We start from the raw sequence: 16,606 nt of genomic DNA, 5'->3' as shown, positions 1-16,606 counted from the left end.
ATTAATTTTGCATAGTCCATCTCCGTGTGTCAGTGGAAACTTCTACTTTAAACATGAATCATCGTGGGAAGCCCTGCTTCTGGGACAGCCCTTCCAGTACCACACGCGGCCGCTGGCGGCGCTGCCGAGCCCTGCATCCCGCTCTGCCAAAAGATGTGAAAATGGCGGAGCTACAAATGCTTCTGGAAGAGGAGATTCCAGCAGGACGAGGCGCTCTTCTAGACAGCTTCACCAACTTGGAAAGAGTAGCAGAATACTGCGAAAGCAACTATGTCCAGGTATGTTATTATAACGCAATTTTTGGGTCAGGTTTAAGACGGGCATCCCTGACTGGGCGAGCTGATGCTAGGCTAACTATTGCTAGCGCTGTTTTATAGCTTTCCTCTGCTAAGGCGAAAATGAGGCACTCTCAGGGCGTCTGGTTTGAAACTAAGTCAACAAGTGGCAGGTTTAAGTGTTATTAACCTTATTAACATGTACAATAATTAGCTTTACATTTTCAACAACGTTAAGGTGGGTGTGTGTGCTGTAGCTCCGCAGGTCACTAGCTAGCCACTTTCCCTCATCACCAAAGGTTAGAATAAAACAATAAGAACGATAAATGGGCCGCGGAATCAATCGTCGCGATCAGGGAGATTAGGCAGCTATCGATGAAGGATATCTAGTCTGACTAATCTCTGCTGAGCTGTGGTTGGCAGCAGATAAACCGCTGTGATCACACGACCACACCGCTGATTTAAGATGCAATGCAGATTAAAATATATTCAAATGAGTCTTTAAAATTGCTTTATTAGTGTACTCCATTATTGCAGCAGATGTGCATCACGGTAATAGAAGTGAACCGATGGGGTGGGGGACCGACAGCTCACACAGAGGCCGATTTCTTTATTTCTTTTTTTTTTTTTGTTTATCATGGTTTTCACCTCCCATTGAGAGGGCTGCTAGACTTCTAAACTTACTTTAAATTAAAGATGCAGGAACTCCAGTCTAATATTGTCGATTTAATCACAACTTTCCAGCATTTATATCTGCTTGAGTCGGACAGAAAGATTTGACAAGGTGTGATAGTGAAATCCTGACCTGATCAGGTCTGACCGGTTGTCCTGGAGACGGAAGGGCGTGGCTATCCAGCTGTTTGTCCACAGGCTGCCCGGTCAGACAGCTGCTATCCCTCTCACATTGCTGTGACAGGAGTGTTAGTCAGGAGAATACTACTAGGATGTGTCACATCTTCCTCTGGATGTGGGCCAGGTTTCTAGTAACATCATCAGTCGCCAGGGAATGTAGTCCTGGAACTTGTGAGCTCTTCACAGAATTGCCGTCAGAAATGACATCCAGACTCTGAACATATTCACACATTCTTAGATTAATGTCAAAAATGCTGTTTTGACTATTTCCACTTATTGTGGTGTTTTGCTTTGACGGACGTCTCATAAAATTAACCCTTAGAAATTGTCTGCAGACTTCAGTTCTTTTTGGCCTACTTGCATAAGATGTCATTCAAATGATCCAAACCCATTTTTCTTTATTATTCATGACATTATTATTATTATTATTATTATTATTATTATTATTATTATTATTATTAGTAGTAGTAGTAGTAGTAGAATTGACTTTTCTATCAGCTTTGGTGGTTAGTTAGTTAGTCTTCATACTCCAACACGCTCTTGTTTACTCTCCCAGTGCTGCTTTATGTTGTGATTCCTGATAAATGTGTCTCGTTATAAGGGGTCTGTGTTTTATGAGAAGTAACATTTGGTTCTTGCAACAGCTGTCTAGTTTTAAATGGAAGTGTGGCATCCAGTGGATTTGTGTGAACAGATGTGACTGAGACAAACTGATTTTCTGCTCCCAGTTTAGCAGAATAATGTTTCCCAAAGTAATTAAGACATGGAAGCTAAGATTAGCTCCTTTTTCAGAGTTATGTCCTGGCAGGGAAAAAATCTTTGTCATATTAGTAGATTTTTGTTGTTTGAATTAGAAGTGAAAGACGGCTTTATTTACTTATTTGATTGAATGTGTTGAAATGTGCTCTGATAGGTGCCGTGTCAGAAACGTTCACTTCCATGTTCTCATCAACCCGCCTCCAGCAACTCCTTTCAGACCAAATCCATCTGTTTTAGGTGCTTCTACGACTTGATTTGGGTTTACTCTACCTCTGTTTTCTACGTTCTCAGCTCGTTTCTGTTGCGTGGATCACAGTGTGCGGCATTATTTTCACCATCTGTCATCTTCAACTGCTGCTTACAAAAGAGCTCACATACCGCTTACCTCTCGGGTGATTCATGTTTGTCCACACATTGCCACACGAATTAATGACTGAAGACCTTCTAAGTAACTAAAGCCTAATTTATTTCTAGAAAAAGATGTCATTGTGCCCCATAGACAGATGATAATGGCTGATAATGACATTAAGACAAAAATGAAAACAAGAAATCTGTACGATTTCCTGCATTTAAAAGTGAAAGTGATGATAACTAGGTGGCGCACCAATAATTCAGTCCCAATTTTCTTAATTTTGGGAGTTTGTATACCAGTCGATATTATAATATTTGTTATAAACTAATAAATATAGTTGCTATATTAGGTAAGTATTCAGACCAAAATCTGTATTGGAATAGGAAGCCAAGGCTTTTTAAAGATTGGTGATTGGCCATAAAACTGCAATCAATGCACTCTTAATTTTAACTACTTAGAGCTTAAAATAATTTTAAAAAATGCTATAGTTTGTCTAAAGTTCAGAAATTATGTATTTTTTGTTTCTTATTATTTAATAGCTAACTATAGAGTACAACAAGCTAATATTACCAAGTTTTTTTTTATTGTTTTATTTACTTTTTATGAAAGTACCTTAAAAAAAAAGATATCAGAAATACTATCAAGCAATTTTCTTGGCATCAGATTTTTTAAGTCAATTTAGAAATTAGAGGTGTAACTTTTAACCCCCTGTTGACATTTAAACCTCATATTTCTACAAGTCGAGTCATTTCGCATGTTTCTGTCGACGTGTTTATACAGGCCAGTTGAATTGTCCACTTTTTAAAAAAAATAAAATCTGTGCTACATTTCTTGAGCTCTTGCTCAAAATGTAACACTCTTAGACAGTTATGCCATAAACATAAACTCACATTCAGAGCTCCACTGAGAGTTCCAGTAGATTATCTTATTCATTGTTATCGTACCGACTTGTATGGAAGTTTAACACAATTGTTCTAGGTAGCTATAACGTCTAAATGCATGTTTGTTCAGTCTCCAGACAAGCAGAGGGCGCTGGAGGAGACCAAGAACTACACTACCCAGTCCCTGGCCAGCGTGGCCTACCTGATCAACACGCTGGCCAACAATGTGCTGCAAATGCTCGACATCCAGGCGTCGCAGCTGCGCCGCATGGAGTCCTCCATCAATCACATCTCGCAGGTACAGGCGGATCCGGCGCACAAAAATCGTCCGCAGTTAGAAATTGGGTTCAGTGGTTTAATTACACAACCTTTACTGCCTCGCGTCCCTCAGACGGTGGACATCCACAAAGAGAAAGTAGCGCGGCGAGAGATCGGCATCCTCACCACCAACAAGAACACCTCCCGCACGCACAAGATCATCGCCCCGGCGAACCCCGAGAGGCCCGTCCGCTACATCCGCAAACCCGTCGACTACAGCTTGCTGGACGACATGGGCCACGGAGTCAAGGTGCTCACTGTTTTTTTCTTCTGTAATGTTCGGAATACTCTTGAAGAAACAAACCAACTAAAAGGAACTCGTGTCGTTCGATCGAATGTGTTTCGAGGCGATTTGAATCTGTTTGTTTATGCTTTTACTTTATTAGTCTTGGAGAAAGGTGAATTATGAATAGGAAAAAAAAAAGTTTTGTATTTACTTGGTAAATAGAAAACATACCAAGTATTTTTGGTCTGTTTTTTCTAGTGCAAATATTTTGGTACACTTGAAATAAAGCAAAACTAACTCAAAAGTAACTTTTCAGCGAGACACAGGAGCTTATTTTAAGACGATAATTTCTTAATATTTATGAAATGGTTCTAATTTTAGTGTCAGATTATTTCACTTATAACAAGACATTTCCCCGTGTTTCAACCGTTAAGTTGTCTTTACATTATAATAACAGAATAAACAATTCATATCACATAATTCTGTCAAAATCTCCAGTTGACTTTTTAAATTACTGACTGGAATCCCAGTGACACAAACACATTCACGTTATTTTGTTATTTTGTCCATCACAGGTGGGTGTGGCTCATGTGATACTGATACAAAACCCCAAACACTATCAAGAAATGTGGCTAAATAACATTAAGTCTGGAATTTTGCACTGAGAATGTGTAGGAATCCTGATGAACTTAGATTTTTCTAACAATGTTTACTTTCCTTAAACCAAGACATAGGAGTTGTTTCTGTGTGGAAACATGTCAAATATAAAATTAAATTACATTTGACCAAATTTGATTCAAATTAAAATCTGAATAAAATTGTGTTTTTGTGGATGCGAAAAAAAAGAAGAAGAAATCTAATGTAGAGAACATAAAGGTCAGACATAAGAGAGCTCTCGGATTTCACTGCATTTCAGAGTGAAGTAATGGAAGAAAAAAATCAATAAGTCTGTGTTTTTCGCCAGGAAACTAAATCTTAAGTCTGTCACCTGCTGCTGGCAACAGATTTCTGTCCTGCTATTTTCTCAAATAATAACATATTAAAAGTGGTTTATTCTGGAAAGTGTCTGCGTCTTTGTTTCCCAGAAACGGGGAAACAAAAGCACCGAAGATCGAATTCCTCAGATCTGAACAATAAGCTATTGTCAGCAGCTTTTCAGAAAACCAACGTTACTGTTTCACAGTAAAACCAACTTTACTGTTCTTTCTCCAGCTAACCCCCTGATTTCTTCCTCTCTCTCTCTCTGTTTCTCTCTTAATGCTTGCCAAAATGTCTCTTTGTTGTCAACTCTAGTGGTTGCAAAGGTTTAAGGTAAGAATTTCAAAGTAAAAGCCTGAAATGAGGTGAGGATTGTTTTGCTTTCAGGGTGTGTCGATGGATTGGGTTGAATTGCAATGGGAGTGGCTTTTGTTTCTGTTTTTTCTTTCTTTCTGTTTTTAATCACCTTGTTTACTGTTGAGAATCTCTTCATTCCTATTCATAATCAGATAAGATGACCATAGAAAGTGGAAATTACTAATATGTCACAAAACGACATAAATTCGTTCTGTGACAAATCTGCTAAAATTTCAGTCCATCCGTTCAAGCCTTAAAATTCTTTAAAATCCTTGGTCAAAGAGCTTTTTAATACTAGAATGAAAATGTCCAGCTACTATTGGTTGCTGGGGTAACAGGAAACCAGGATAGAAAAAGAAAGAAAGATACTTGCTCCCAATCTTCAGGTAACAGTTGTCTTCTGGTTGAGAACCACGATGGATTAATTTCAGCAACTTCAACCTCAAATCGCCAGACCCTTCAGTGTACGGCTTGAAGAGGTCAACAGACCTTTTGAATCTGAAACAAAAGAGGGGATCTTGAGATTCCCCATCCAGAAAGTCTTCCTCTCCTTGACCACAGCATGAGTTCCTGTCCATGGACACTACAAACAGGTTCCCACACTGGGAACAAGCTCAACTTTGTGCTGGGAATATGACCGTAGCTCTTTAGGACAGTCTACAAAAACCTCCTTGAGTCCAACTGAAAGTCCTCATTGCTGTTTATGTTTTTAAGTGCTATAGCTAACCAACAGGTGTTCACGCCTCTGTCCTCCCATACAGGCCAGCGCTCAAAACATGAAAACCGGAGGAGGCGCCCTCCCTCGCACCAACCCCCCCACACAGAAGCCCCCCAGTCCGCCTATGTCAGGGAAAGGGACCCTTGGGTATGTAAGCTACAGCGGGTTTGTTTTTGGGTTTTTTTGGGGGGGGGGGCATTTGAAGAGGTGCAGACCCCCAGAGTTGATCTGTGCTTTACTTTCAGAACAGGTTGGACCGGGATTAACAATACATGAGCTCGGCTGACATTATTGGCCTTTCTCAGGTCGTCATTAATAAAACATCAACATCAGTTCACGCATTAATAATAGCTGCATGTTACCTTGTGGAGAATGTTGAACTAAAATTTCACTGTTGACTAACAGTAGAGTAGTAGCTTCTCTCTGTGATCAATTTTCTATCGGAAAAGTCAAATATTCCTTTGTGATGTTGGACAGATTCTTGTCTTCTGACAGAAAAAACAGAAACCTGTTGCTGGCTTTTCATCAACATTTTGGGACTTGATGGCATCATTCAGAGTTATTTTTTTTTTCTTTTTTTTGGTGTAACTTAAGACAAAAACAGTAGAAATGCCGGGTGGTTGGAACGGTTCATAACATTTGAACCTGCTCTTAATTTATTGGTAAATGATTTTTGCAGATTTTGAAGTGTGGCCAAGACATCTGGAAGTATGGAAGCTGTGTTGGCTCATGAACGAATGGAAAAGATTTTTCTCTTTGGTGTTGTGCAAAGCTTTTTTGCATTTTGGTTTCATATTGAGTTATTAAACAAGTGTAGGATGTGTTTAAAGGTGATAAAGAAGAGATCAGTTCTTGTATTATGAGCCTAATCAAACATCTCTTCACTTGGAGGACGGTTTTGGGAAACGGCTGATATTTTCGAATGAAAATTCCTTCTTTCTTGGTGGGGAAAAAACCCCATCAGAAGTTGGACTTGCTTTGAGTTTCTCACAGCAGCTGAAAGTTGCACACGTTCTGTGTCCTAACTCATGAAAGGCGTGTTTATCCCTCAGGGGTTCGACTTGCGCTGCTTGTAACTTTGTGTTTGTTTCGTCTCTGCGAGTGGAAAAAGAAGCTTGTGTTTGTGCCCTGCAGTTGTTTGTTGAGAGGTCCAGCGTGTCCACACCTTCATATTGACCCACAGAGGTGTGTGTTTGTCCCTTCAAGATGCATTTTGATCATCCATGACGCATCAAAGCTTGTGAAAAATCTCCTCAGATATTTTTTTGTCATTTATTTTCCACCTTTTCGTTTGTGTGACCACTCCAGGCTTCTACACATCCCTCATAAAAAATGTTCTTGCCATCCAAACGCAGAGAGGCTCCGATCACTGAGTCTTTGTTTCCTCATGTTTAAAACTCATCAGAGCTGCTGTTGGACTAAAGACTCAACTGTTTTTGCTCACAAGCGAAGCAAAAGACACAATTTGGTTGCATCTTTTAAATAATACTAAATAAATTTAAAAAAAAAACGTGGTGAGAGAGTAACTCATTCACCGTTTCAGCATTTTGAAATATTTTTGATTAGAAGGAAGAGTGCACTTAAAGAATTAGCTTAAAGAATTGTTAAAGCTATTTAAGAGAAAATAAACTACAATTAGTAGAGAAAGCAGATATTTACAAGCATTATATTTAAAAGGAAAAATAAAAAATGTCTTTCTCAGATCAGAAGTCGGGTCGGATACGACGTGGGAGAAGCTCAATGAAGGACACCCAAATATTTGACCCAATAGTTTAGTTGAATTTTGGAGCGTTTGCTCTGACAGAACCGGTGGAACTGGGTCGGGTTTGTAGGCCGCCCTGCTCACACACACCTTTTCAGGTCTGCTCAGAGATTTCCTCTAAGGCTTTTTGATATGGGTGGGCGATATGACCTATGAGTTGTATTACGATATTTTGGGGTAATATTGTGATAACGATAACAGTAACAATAGGAACTATTTATTATTACTTTTTTTTTAGGTCGTAGCACCACAGAAAAATTCAGATTTCGAGAAACGCCCATTTATATTGTGCTTCTTTACGCGTATTACATTACAGAAAGAGGTGTAATTTGTATCATAGTGACTGTATTTAGTCATATTTTCAAATTAATTGATACTCTCGTTGAATATACAGTGGAGGTAACAGTAAAACTAACAGTACAGACAGTTTTAGGGGATTTTAAACCATATTAATTGGAATTTATTGTGACAATAAATGAAGATTCTTATCTTCATTTATAAGAATCATAAGAATAAGAAATAAGAAAATAATATGATAATAAGAAAATTATCTCGATAAATGCCCATTGTCTATTTGAAAGATGCGTAAAATAGGGACTACCTCCTCTTTTTTTTTTGTTAAATCAAAATCACCAACAATTATTGTCTCCTGACAATTTATGTAACATAAAAACAAGTTTCATTTTAGCTTCCATCAATGTACCAATTTATGCCTTCATCAAGGTGAATTTCACTTAAAGAAAAACTGGAAAGCATGATAATTAAGGTGGGAAATGGTTGCAAGAAAATATATAGAATATTGTCCCGCAAAGCGGAAAGTCGGGTGTAGCAGCAGAAACAAGATGTAAAGGTTCACACAAAAAGTTCTTTGTGTTAAAAACAATAAGATTAACAATATACTGACCCAAACCGACATTAATTACCCCGTTTCCAATGCTTCATTCACAGACCAGGAAGCTAACTCTTCCAGATGTTGAAGTTGCTCCATGTTGTTTCCAACACTCACCAGAGAATCTTTAGTTTATCAAAACCATTTCTGTCTGATCCTGACTGAGAAGGAAAAACTGCTCCGTGTTTCTCCATCAACAGCAATCACCTCACCTGTTTACCATCCGTCATGTCATTTTTTTTAAGTTTGCACTTTGTTTCTTCTTCCTCCTCCTTTCCCCCCCGCCCCCCCAACACTCACCCTTGAATGCATCCCCCTTCACCCACCCCTGGATTCCTCCTAACCCTCACCCCCTCACAGGCGCCACTCCCCCTTCCGGACACTCGAGCCGGTGCGTCCTCCCGTTGTCCCTAACGACTACGTCTCGAGCCCGACGCGCAACACGGCGCCCCCCCAGCAGAGCCCCGCACGCACTGCATCCGTTAATCAGAGGAACCGCACGTACAGGTACCCCTTCACTCCCCCTCGCCCCTCCTTCTGCTTCCCAGCATGCCTCTGTACTCTTAAACTTTAAACAAGCCCCTTTCCTATCCCCCCCAGCCCCGCTGCTAGCTTCTAAAATCCTTTCTTCTTCTCTGAAGCGACTCTCCGCCAAAATCTTTTTGATGCGCTTTTGTCCTTCCAGACGCTCTCTGTGAAGCTCCTGTCCGCTCTGAGGAGAAACACAAACACAGTTTGAATCTGTGTCCCCATCTGTTGCTCACAAACTATTCCAGTCTGTAAAGACGAGAAAACCTTCCCCCCCCCCGACTCTCCTCTGAATTTCTCTCCATCTACATCTCTTCATCTCTCAGAAGCTGCTTTTCCATTGCAAATGTGCGCAAATGTCAAAAAAACCGACACAACTTTGCAATCGAGGTGTGTCCATTAAATAAGTAATTAAGTGAATATCACCCGAGTAAGTTTCTTTACGCGATAAGTCATTAAAAACCATGGCAATGAAACAAAAACAAACCATCTTCCCTCCACTTCCTGTTGTCGTCTTTGTCGTTTTCACCAGTAGAAACATCCAGCTGCCGATCATGAGTCATGATGCGATAAAAGTGTTTATGTTGCAGTTTTGTGACATACATCTGTTTCCATACGTTTGAAAAGCCACCAAAAACTTTTTTACAGAAAAACTAGTTTGTTTTTTTTGTGTGTGTTTATTTTTAACCTTTGTGTTTGTATTAAGCAAGGTTATTTTTGTAATCTCAGCTGGCTGATGGACACGCAGCTACTGAGCAAATAACTGCACAACTTGACATTTCTAAAATAAATTTGCTTAATGGACGCACGCTAATTAAAACAAAAAAAAATTTTTCACTTTTTGGTGAAAAGCTTTGGCTTTAGGATGAGGTGGGTTCATTTCGCAAAACTGCAAGTCACATGATCAACATCTGGATGTTGCCACTGGCTCAGAACATGAAGAATACAACAGGAAGTGAATAAAGAATGATGTTTTTTAGTGACTTATTGTGTGAGCAAACTTATTCGCGTGTGGTTTTTAACTGTTTTCTTATTTATTAGAAACACCGCAATTACAAAATTGTGTTCTTTTGACATTTCAAGAGGTTTGCGTACATTTGTAATGGAAACGCAGCTCTTCACCGTCTTCCTGCTTTCACACACTCTCATGTTGGGGGGTGTGTGTGTGTGTGTGTGTCTTCTGTTGCTACAGCGTCTCCTGTGTTGTCTGCCCTTATTCAGGCGTCCAGCCGCTTTATTTATTTATTTAACTCGTCAGTCATTTCAGAGGCTCACACTAACACATCGATGCTTCTTGAGGGTGCCGCTTTAAGAGAATGTGGAAAAACGTTTTGCCTCTTATTGTTGTGTTGAAATGACTAAATCTGAGTTGAGTAATTACACAATTAGCTGCTTAAATGACGATTTAATTCGTCACAAATATGTTTGCGTAAAGAAGAAAACAAGCCGGAGTGTGCATCGCATTGTGTGTGAGTGTGTGTGTGTGTGTTCTGACACGTCTTGCCGCCCCGTCAGCAGCAGTGGGAGCAGCGGAGGAAGCCACCCCAGCAGCAGTCGCAGCAGCAGCCGAGAGAACAGCGGCAGTGGTAGCGTGGGCGTGCCCATCGCCGTGCCGACGCCTGCCCCGCCCTCAGTATTCCCAGGTAACCCTGGGCGTCCTTTATCCTCCTCGGCCGGAAACTAACTGAACTAATCCGAGCGTCGGGTTATACTTCGGATCTGCTGTTCTTCCCCTCCCTCACCTGTCTCTTTTGTTTGTTTGTTTGTTTCCTTCCTTTCTGACCTTTAACCCCCTCACCTTTACCCATCAGGTTCAGCCCCTCTCCCACCTAACACGGCCAAATCTCCCCCTAACACTGCCACCACCCCCGGGCCACCTCCTTCTGTCCTAGACGGCCCACAACAGGCCCCTAACCCCTCTGTAGAGATCCCGCCTGTGCCCCCACCCCCTCCTCAGCTCCCTGCCTCCATGGCCCCCTCAGGCACCGGCCCCGCTTCTTATGGCAACCCCGCACAAGGTGAGTGGGAGAAGCTCACCCTGCACGCCCCCCCACCCTTCATCCCACCGCCCCATGCTTGGTTTATCCATGTCTTGTCTTGTAAACGTTCCTCACTGCAATCAAAGAGTCGTTGGGTTTTCTCTGGATGTTGTCCGGCGTGTTTGTGTCTAGAGGTCAGACACAAACGCACCGAGATGCAACTTGCTTGTTATGGACCTCCATCCTCTTTATTATGTAATGTTGTCTTTTTGTTTTTTTTCAGCTTTACATCATGTTATAATGTTATTCCCCCATCAAAACATACCTGGAGTGTTTTTTGCATGTTTGAGAAATGCTTTTATCTCCCATGGCAACCATTCAGCTGTCTAAAACGCCCGGGGCAACCAAACTCCGCCTTTGAAACGCTGCTCCTCCTCAAAGCCTCAGTTCCCAAGCTTCCAAGCTGCGACTCCCCCACTCGGCTTCTTCAGACTAGCCAGGAACAATTAGCAAACACCTGGTGGAACTGAGCATCTGCTGAGCTCATTATATGAGCTGCTTCTCAGTGAAACGCTGAGAAAAATGTTGTTTAAAGGTTTAATAGAGGAGCGGGGTTGTGATGACTTCCTGAAGGCGGAGTTTCAGAAAGAGCAGGAGCTTCTTAAAGAAACAGAGGCCCAATTTCAAGGCATTAAATCATGAAATCAAATATATTTTAAAGGGGCAGTATCATGTAGTTTATAGACACATATTGTGTGTTACCTTCAGCTATAAAAAATATTCCATATATTAAATATGATAGTAATGACTTCCACACAGAAGAGTGTTGAAATACACCTAGAAATACACAAAGAAGTTGCGGCTCAGTCTAATCACTTCATTTCTGAGTGTTTGTCATGTAGCCCCTCAGACGTCCCATCATCCTCCTCACTGCGTCTCACACAGAGGTCGTTTTGGCGTCTGGTGAGACGTTGTGTTGTTCTGATGTAAAAAGCACGAACCGTCTGCCGGAACAGTTTCTGTGTTTCCTATTTGTTGTATTTAGCTTTTTCTTCCCTGCTGGTGTCAAATTCCTGCCCTAACAAGCAGTTTCTTGACTTTTCTCATCTTGAACATCATGAATCATTTGTTTTCTTTCAGAGTCATTTGAATTTTTGTCTATGTATATCAGTAGCAACTAAGATAAATAACAGATGGTGTACATTTAATTTAAAACAACTTAATCATTATTAGCATCTTGTTTGTAAACTGTTTAAATGTTGCAGAGTTAGCCTAATGTTATACATTCCATCTATTCCTAAATGTTAATGTTTGTAATTCCTTTCACCAACTGAGGAGTCTCTGCTGCCCCCTGCTGTGGTCTGTCGATAGGTGCGCCTCAGTTCTACAGCATGAACCGCCCGGCGCAGCAGCAGCCCCAGAACCCCCAGGTCGGGGGGTCCCTGCCGTTCCGCCGGCCCTCGTCGGTCACGGGCCAGCCCAACACGGCCCACCACAACCAGAGCCAGCTGAACGGGGGGCCGCACTTCGCCCAGAACCAAGGTAACACAGACTCGCTTCGTCACAAACTCCCAGGGATTTTTATTAGGGTTTAAGGGTCAGAGCAGCACATAACTGTGGTAGAGGATTAAATATTGTTGAATACGACTTTTTAGTCTTTAGAACATTTAGAAAATCATCCGTCCTTTTCCTTCTACTTTTCCTTCTGTTCCTTCTACTTAACATTTATGACTGACTTTGTGAGATGAACTATTTAAAATACAAGACTTTGTAGGAGAGGCTGGTCAGACACTTTTTCATTTCTGCTGCTTGACAAAAATGGAGCTTTTGTTTCTGTTTGTCCTTCTTTAGTTCCTATATTGAAGCTTTTAGGTTGTAGAGGAAACTGATCTCTGGCTTGTTTCTCTTTTATTAAATCATTTCCTGTCCTCTGATGCTTTGTATCGACATCACACTCTTACTCTTTTCGTTTTTTTTTCTTATTGCAATATTTTGTCCTGTTTCTCTGCCAGAAACTGTCTGCTCACATAACTTCAATTTGATAAAGAGCTTTGTATGTTCTTCTTTCAAACATATTCACTTTACCAACACTGAAATTGAAATAAAATGGCAAAAATCAAATGAATATTCAGACTCTACTTTGTCTTTGGAGTTTCTGCTCCTTTTTCTCTGATCTCTAACTCTGTTGTGCTTCTCTTGTATTCTCTAACCTCATGCTGGTGTGTGATTGTGTGTACTGGTGCTAGCAGGCCCACACGCGCCCCTCCCCCCATCCATGCAGATCACCCCCCAGCTGCCTCTCATGGGTTTTGTGGCCCGAGTTCAGGAGACTAGTAAGTAGCGTTTTAGCGCCTTGCTCCCTCTACGTGACCTTGGCTTGTGTGAACTCCACCTTCCTCATCGGCTGCTGTCCGTCTCTTTGTGTCACTTCCTGGTTGATCTCGCTGTCCTGTCCACCAACATGAGCTGCTGCCTCCACATTCAGGCCGTTCAGACTAAAACTGCAGGAATTTAGTTTGAGACGATGCCGCCGTTAAAAGTGAATGTGGGATAAACTGCAGGCTTCTGTGGCAGCAGATGTTGGTGGTTCACATTACTAAAGCATGTTGCTGTGGGATGATTCGCTTATTTTACATGCATCATATTCGTTTCCATGGCAGCGTGTCTCTTTCTGAACCCGCATGGCACCTTTTGTTTACGTCCCCAAACCCTTCAGCGTTTTCTTGGTCGCCTCTTTCCTTCAAAGTGAGTCGTCTCGCGTTTCCTGTAGTTTCAGACGTGCCGCCGCCGCCTCCGCCCGCCGACGAGCCGGTGTTTGAAGAGCCCACCCCACCCCCGCCTCCGCCCGAGGACTATGAGGATGACGAGGAGGAAGAGGATTCGGCGGTGGTGGAGTACACCGACCCCTACGCTGAGGAAGACCCACCATGGGCCCCACGCAGCTATCTGGAGAAAGGTTTGTGTTCAGAAAGGAAAAATCATATAAACTGTATTCATACATTTACTTAAGAATCCTGTGTTTTAATCTGAGAGTTTATTTGTTTCGGACACGTTTGTTTGTTCCAAAACTGAACTTTGAACTCCTGAAACGAGGAGAGCATCCACCTCTTCTCATTCCTTCTCAATGCTACTGAAATTTGGATTTGCTTCAAAGCTGGAAAACCAACCAGTTTAAATGAACTCGGCCTGTTTTGTACAGCAGTCAAATATCCCAACTTCCCCCAGAAGCTTCCTAATGTCCTGGAAACGTTTCCAGATGTTCAAATCTACACTTCATGCACGTCCTTTCTTTCCTCGCCTCAGTGGTGGCCATTTACGACTACACCCGCGACAAAGAAGACGAGCTGTCCTTCCAGGAGGGCGCCATCATCTACGTGATCAAGAAGAACGACGACGGCTGGTTTGAGGGAGTGATGAACGGGACCACGGGTCTCTTCCCCGGTAACTATGTGGAATCCATCATGCACTACACCGATTGAGCAGCCCTCCTCTGATCGGAGCGGGCGGAGACTTGGATCAGACGGAGCATGACCTCCATCCGAGCGAAACCGTTCTAAAGCACACGACAAACTGAGGTCATTCTTTCGACATAGTTGTCGCCATTGTAAAACAACCACTGCTCTAGATATCTCCTCCCTTGTAATGTTTCTTTCTTTATTTGACCAAGCAGGAGCGTTGTTAAGTTATGAAGCCACTACATTTTTTTTTATTTTCGTTTTGTTGTCGTTTACCAATTGGCCCTTACTTTAAACAATATTTATTTGTAGTCGAAGAAAGGGCTGGAGGAAAATGCCTTCATGTGTAGATTTCTCCTCAACACGCCAGAGACAACAAGATCCTCAGTAAGTGGGGGGCGGGGGGGTTTGGGTTTCCAGATGTCCAGTCGGGTACCTCAAGGACGGTGCCAAAGCTGAGCAAGACGAGCACACAGGATGTCTCAGTGCGACATCTGTAGGCAAACGAGTGCTTTAAGGTCAGAGTTCGGATCATTTTCTGCAAAGTTTTATTTGGCGAAACGCAACGTTTCAGGCAGTCGGGTCGATTCGTGCTTCACTTCGCAACCCGGCGTGCGATCTCCGAAGAGAAGGAATCCTCATCCAGCCCTGGAAGAACACGTGTTTTTGGAAGGGGAGCATTTATTTTTCTTTTATTTTTCTCCTTTTTTTTCATGGTTTTGCTTGCAGAGTGTCAGACTGCATGTTTTCTTTCCTATTGATTACCGTCTTAATATTTTCAGATATGGTGTGGTTTGGTTTTTCTATATTCGCCCTCTTACGCAGACGACGACGTCATCTCTCGGTCATTTCTCGGTCATCTCTCAGACGCTTGTGCCATATTGAAGTGTGTGTTGCTGTTCAGAGGTTATCTATCACTTCATTCGCAATAAAACTCGCCGGTGGAGGTTCGAGGGACTGGTACTGAAATGCAAAACTTTCTCAGCTTCTGCCCCCGAGTCGTTTCAAATCAAAAGCACATACGTTTGTAATAAAACAGAAAAAAAAAGTGTAGAAGAAGAAATAATCTAACTGTGAGATGTGTTATGTCCTCACAAAGGGACTTGTTGAATATGAAAAGAAGCCAGCTGTCATGTTGAAATGGTTTTAGCGGCCATACTGAGCAAAAAAAAAAATAAAATAAAATTCACTTGTCCTCCGTATAGTTCAATGCGCTTGGCCGTTGGGTGTTTCCACCATGTCAGAATCTTTATTTTTTATTTTAAATGGAGAAAAAAAAAACTGAAATAAGTGGGTCTGTATGTGAGTCTTGCATGCCATTGTTCTTATCTGTAAACCTACATGGCGAGATTTCTAAGAAAAAGACGAGCCGCCCTGACCAGAAACGACCAACCTCATCCAAAGAGACTGTCTAACTTCAAGCCCACGTCCGAGGAGTCGCTCTCCGAAACTGAAAGTAGCCGTCATTACGTCACCCGTGGACCATTATGTACAAGCTGCTAGTGAATCCAGCAGGCGGGATATTTACGCAACACTACATAGATGACACTAAACGGTCAAAACTTACATGCAAGGCCTTTGGCCTGCAGGATTCACAACCTTCTGGAGTCACGGATGTCCCTTAGGATGTCAGGTTAACAGTCCATAATGCCATTGTGTTGCACAGTCAAAGTTGAATTGCAGAAGTATCATATTTGTAAAATCATGAGAACAAAGACAATAAAGTTATTAAGATTTACTGGTGCACAAGTGTCTATTTTTGTGGCTCAGATTTAAGGAGGTTGATTGTAGAACATGGTTCTGGCTGGTTTGGCTGCATGTAGCAGATCAACCACTGTCTTCTCTCCTGTGAGGTTTGACTGTTTATGGCACTTAATGGTCACCAATGTGTATTTTTTGGCTGTGGCCCAAAGTATTGCTGGATTTCAGGTGACGTAGTGCAAACGTCACGCAATGCAGACGGCGGTCAAAAAGGAAATGCAGCCCGTTTACTTCCGTTGATCCAGGTTCAAGATGCCTAAAGCGTGTATAGTGTCCGGTTGTTCCACCTGTTCTAATAGGGAGAGAGGTCAGTGTTTCGTGTTCCCAACGTAGTTGCTCACAAAGGAGTTGATTTAAAAAGACCAACCGAGAAAAGACGAGAAAAGTGGATCAACAATCTGCGGCTAAAAGCGGAAGTTGCCGAAACTAACAACACCGGAGTTTGTAGCGGCAACTTTCCAACAGGTAAGAATAGCAGCGTTTAAATTGTATTTCAGATACTTTGGACAGTTACTT

General features: G+C 41.9%; 1 protein-coding gene across 16 annotated transcripts; it reads left to right on the top strand.

Annotated features, from left to right (window-relative positions):
- The first annotated feature begins 110 nt into the window (after positions 1-110).
- On the top strand, positions 111-16,067 carry abi2 (abl interactor 2). 16 transcript variants are annotated; one of them, XM_023329524.1, is made up of 12 exons: positions 111-278; positions 3,250-3,417; positions 3,511-3,687; positions 4,957-4,974; positions 5,760-5,863; positions 8,728-8,874; positions 10,414-10,538; positions 10,707-10,913; positions 12,246-12,416; positions 13,121-13,207; positions 13,645-13,830; positions 14,178-16,067. In XM_023329524.1, the coding sequence occupies exons 1-12, from the start codon at positions 162-164 to the stop codon at positions 14,351-14,353; spliced, it is 1,683 nt and encodes a 560-aa protein (XP_023185292.1). In that variant the 5' UTR covers positions 111-161; the 3' UTR covers positions 14,354-16,067. The 16 variants fall into 16 exon arrangements, with proteins under 16 accessions (XP_023185292.1, XP_023185293.1, XP_023185291.1 ...); XM_023329525.1 differs by having other exon boundaries at positions 10,411-10,538; positions 13,124-13,207; XM_023329523.1 differs by having other exon boundaries at positions 10,411-10,538.
- The last annotated feature ends 539 nt before the right edge of the window (positions 16,068-16,606 follow it).

This window comes from Xiphophorus maculatus, chromosome 24, assembly GCF_002775205.1.
Source record: "Xiphophorus maculatus strain JP 163 A chromosome 24, X_maculatus-5.0-male, whole genome shotgun sequence".
In the NCBI taxonomy this organism is placed as follows: Eukaryota; Metazoa; Chordata; class Actinopteri; order Cyprinodontiformes; family Poeciliidae; genus Xiphophorus; species Xiphophorus maculatus.
Note: the sequence above shows the minus strand (reverse complement) of the source record. Positions and strands in the feature narration are given on the sequence as shown.

What these genes read in the sequence shown, in the direction of transcription:
- abi2 (XM_023329523.1), top strand. Translation starts at nt 162, where the DNA reads ATGGCGGAGCTACAAATGCTTCTGGAAGAGGAGATTCCAGCAGGACGA. An exon ending in TTATGGCAACCCCGCACAAG is followed by an intron (nt 10,914 to 12,245) that starts GTGAGTGGGAGA and finishes GTCTGTCGATAG; the next exon opens with GTGCGCCTCAGTTCTACAGC. An exon ending in ACGCAGCTATCTGGAGAAAG is followed by an intron (nt 13,831 to 14,177) that starts GTTTGTGTTCAG and finishes TCCTCGCCTCAG; the next exon opens with TGGTGGCCATTTACGACTAC.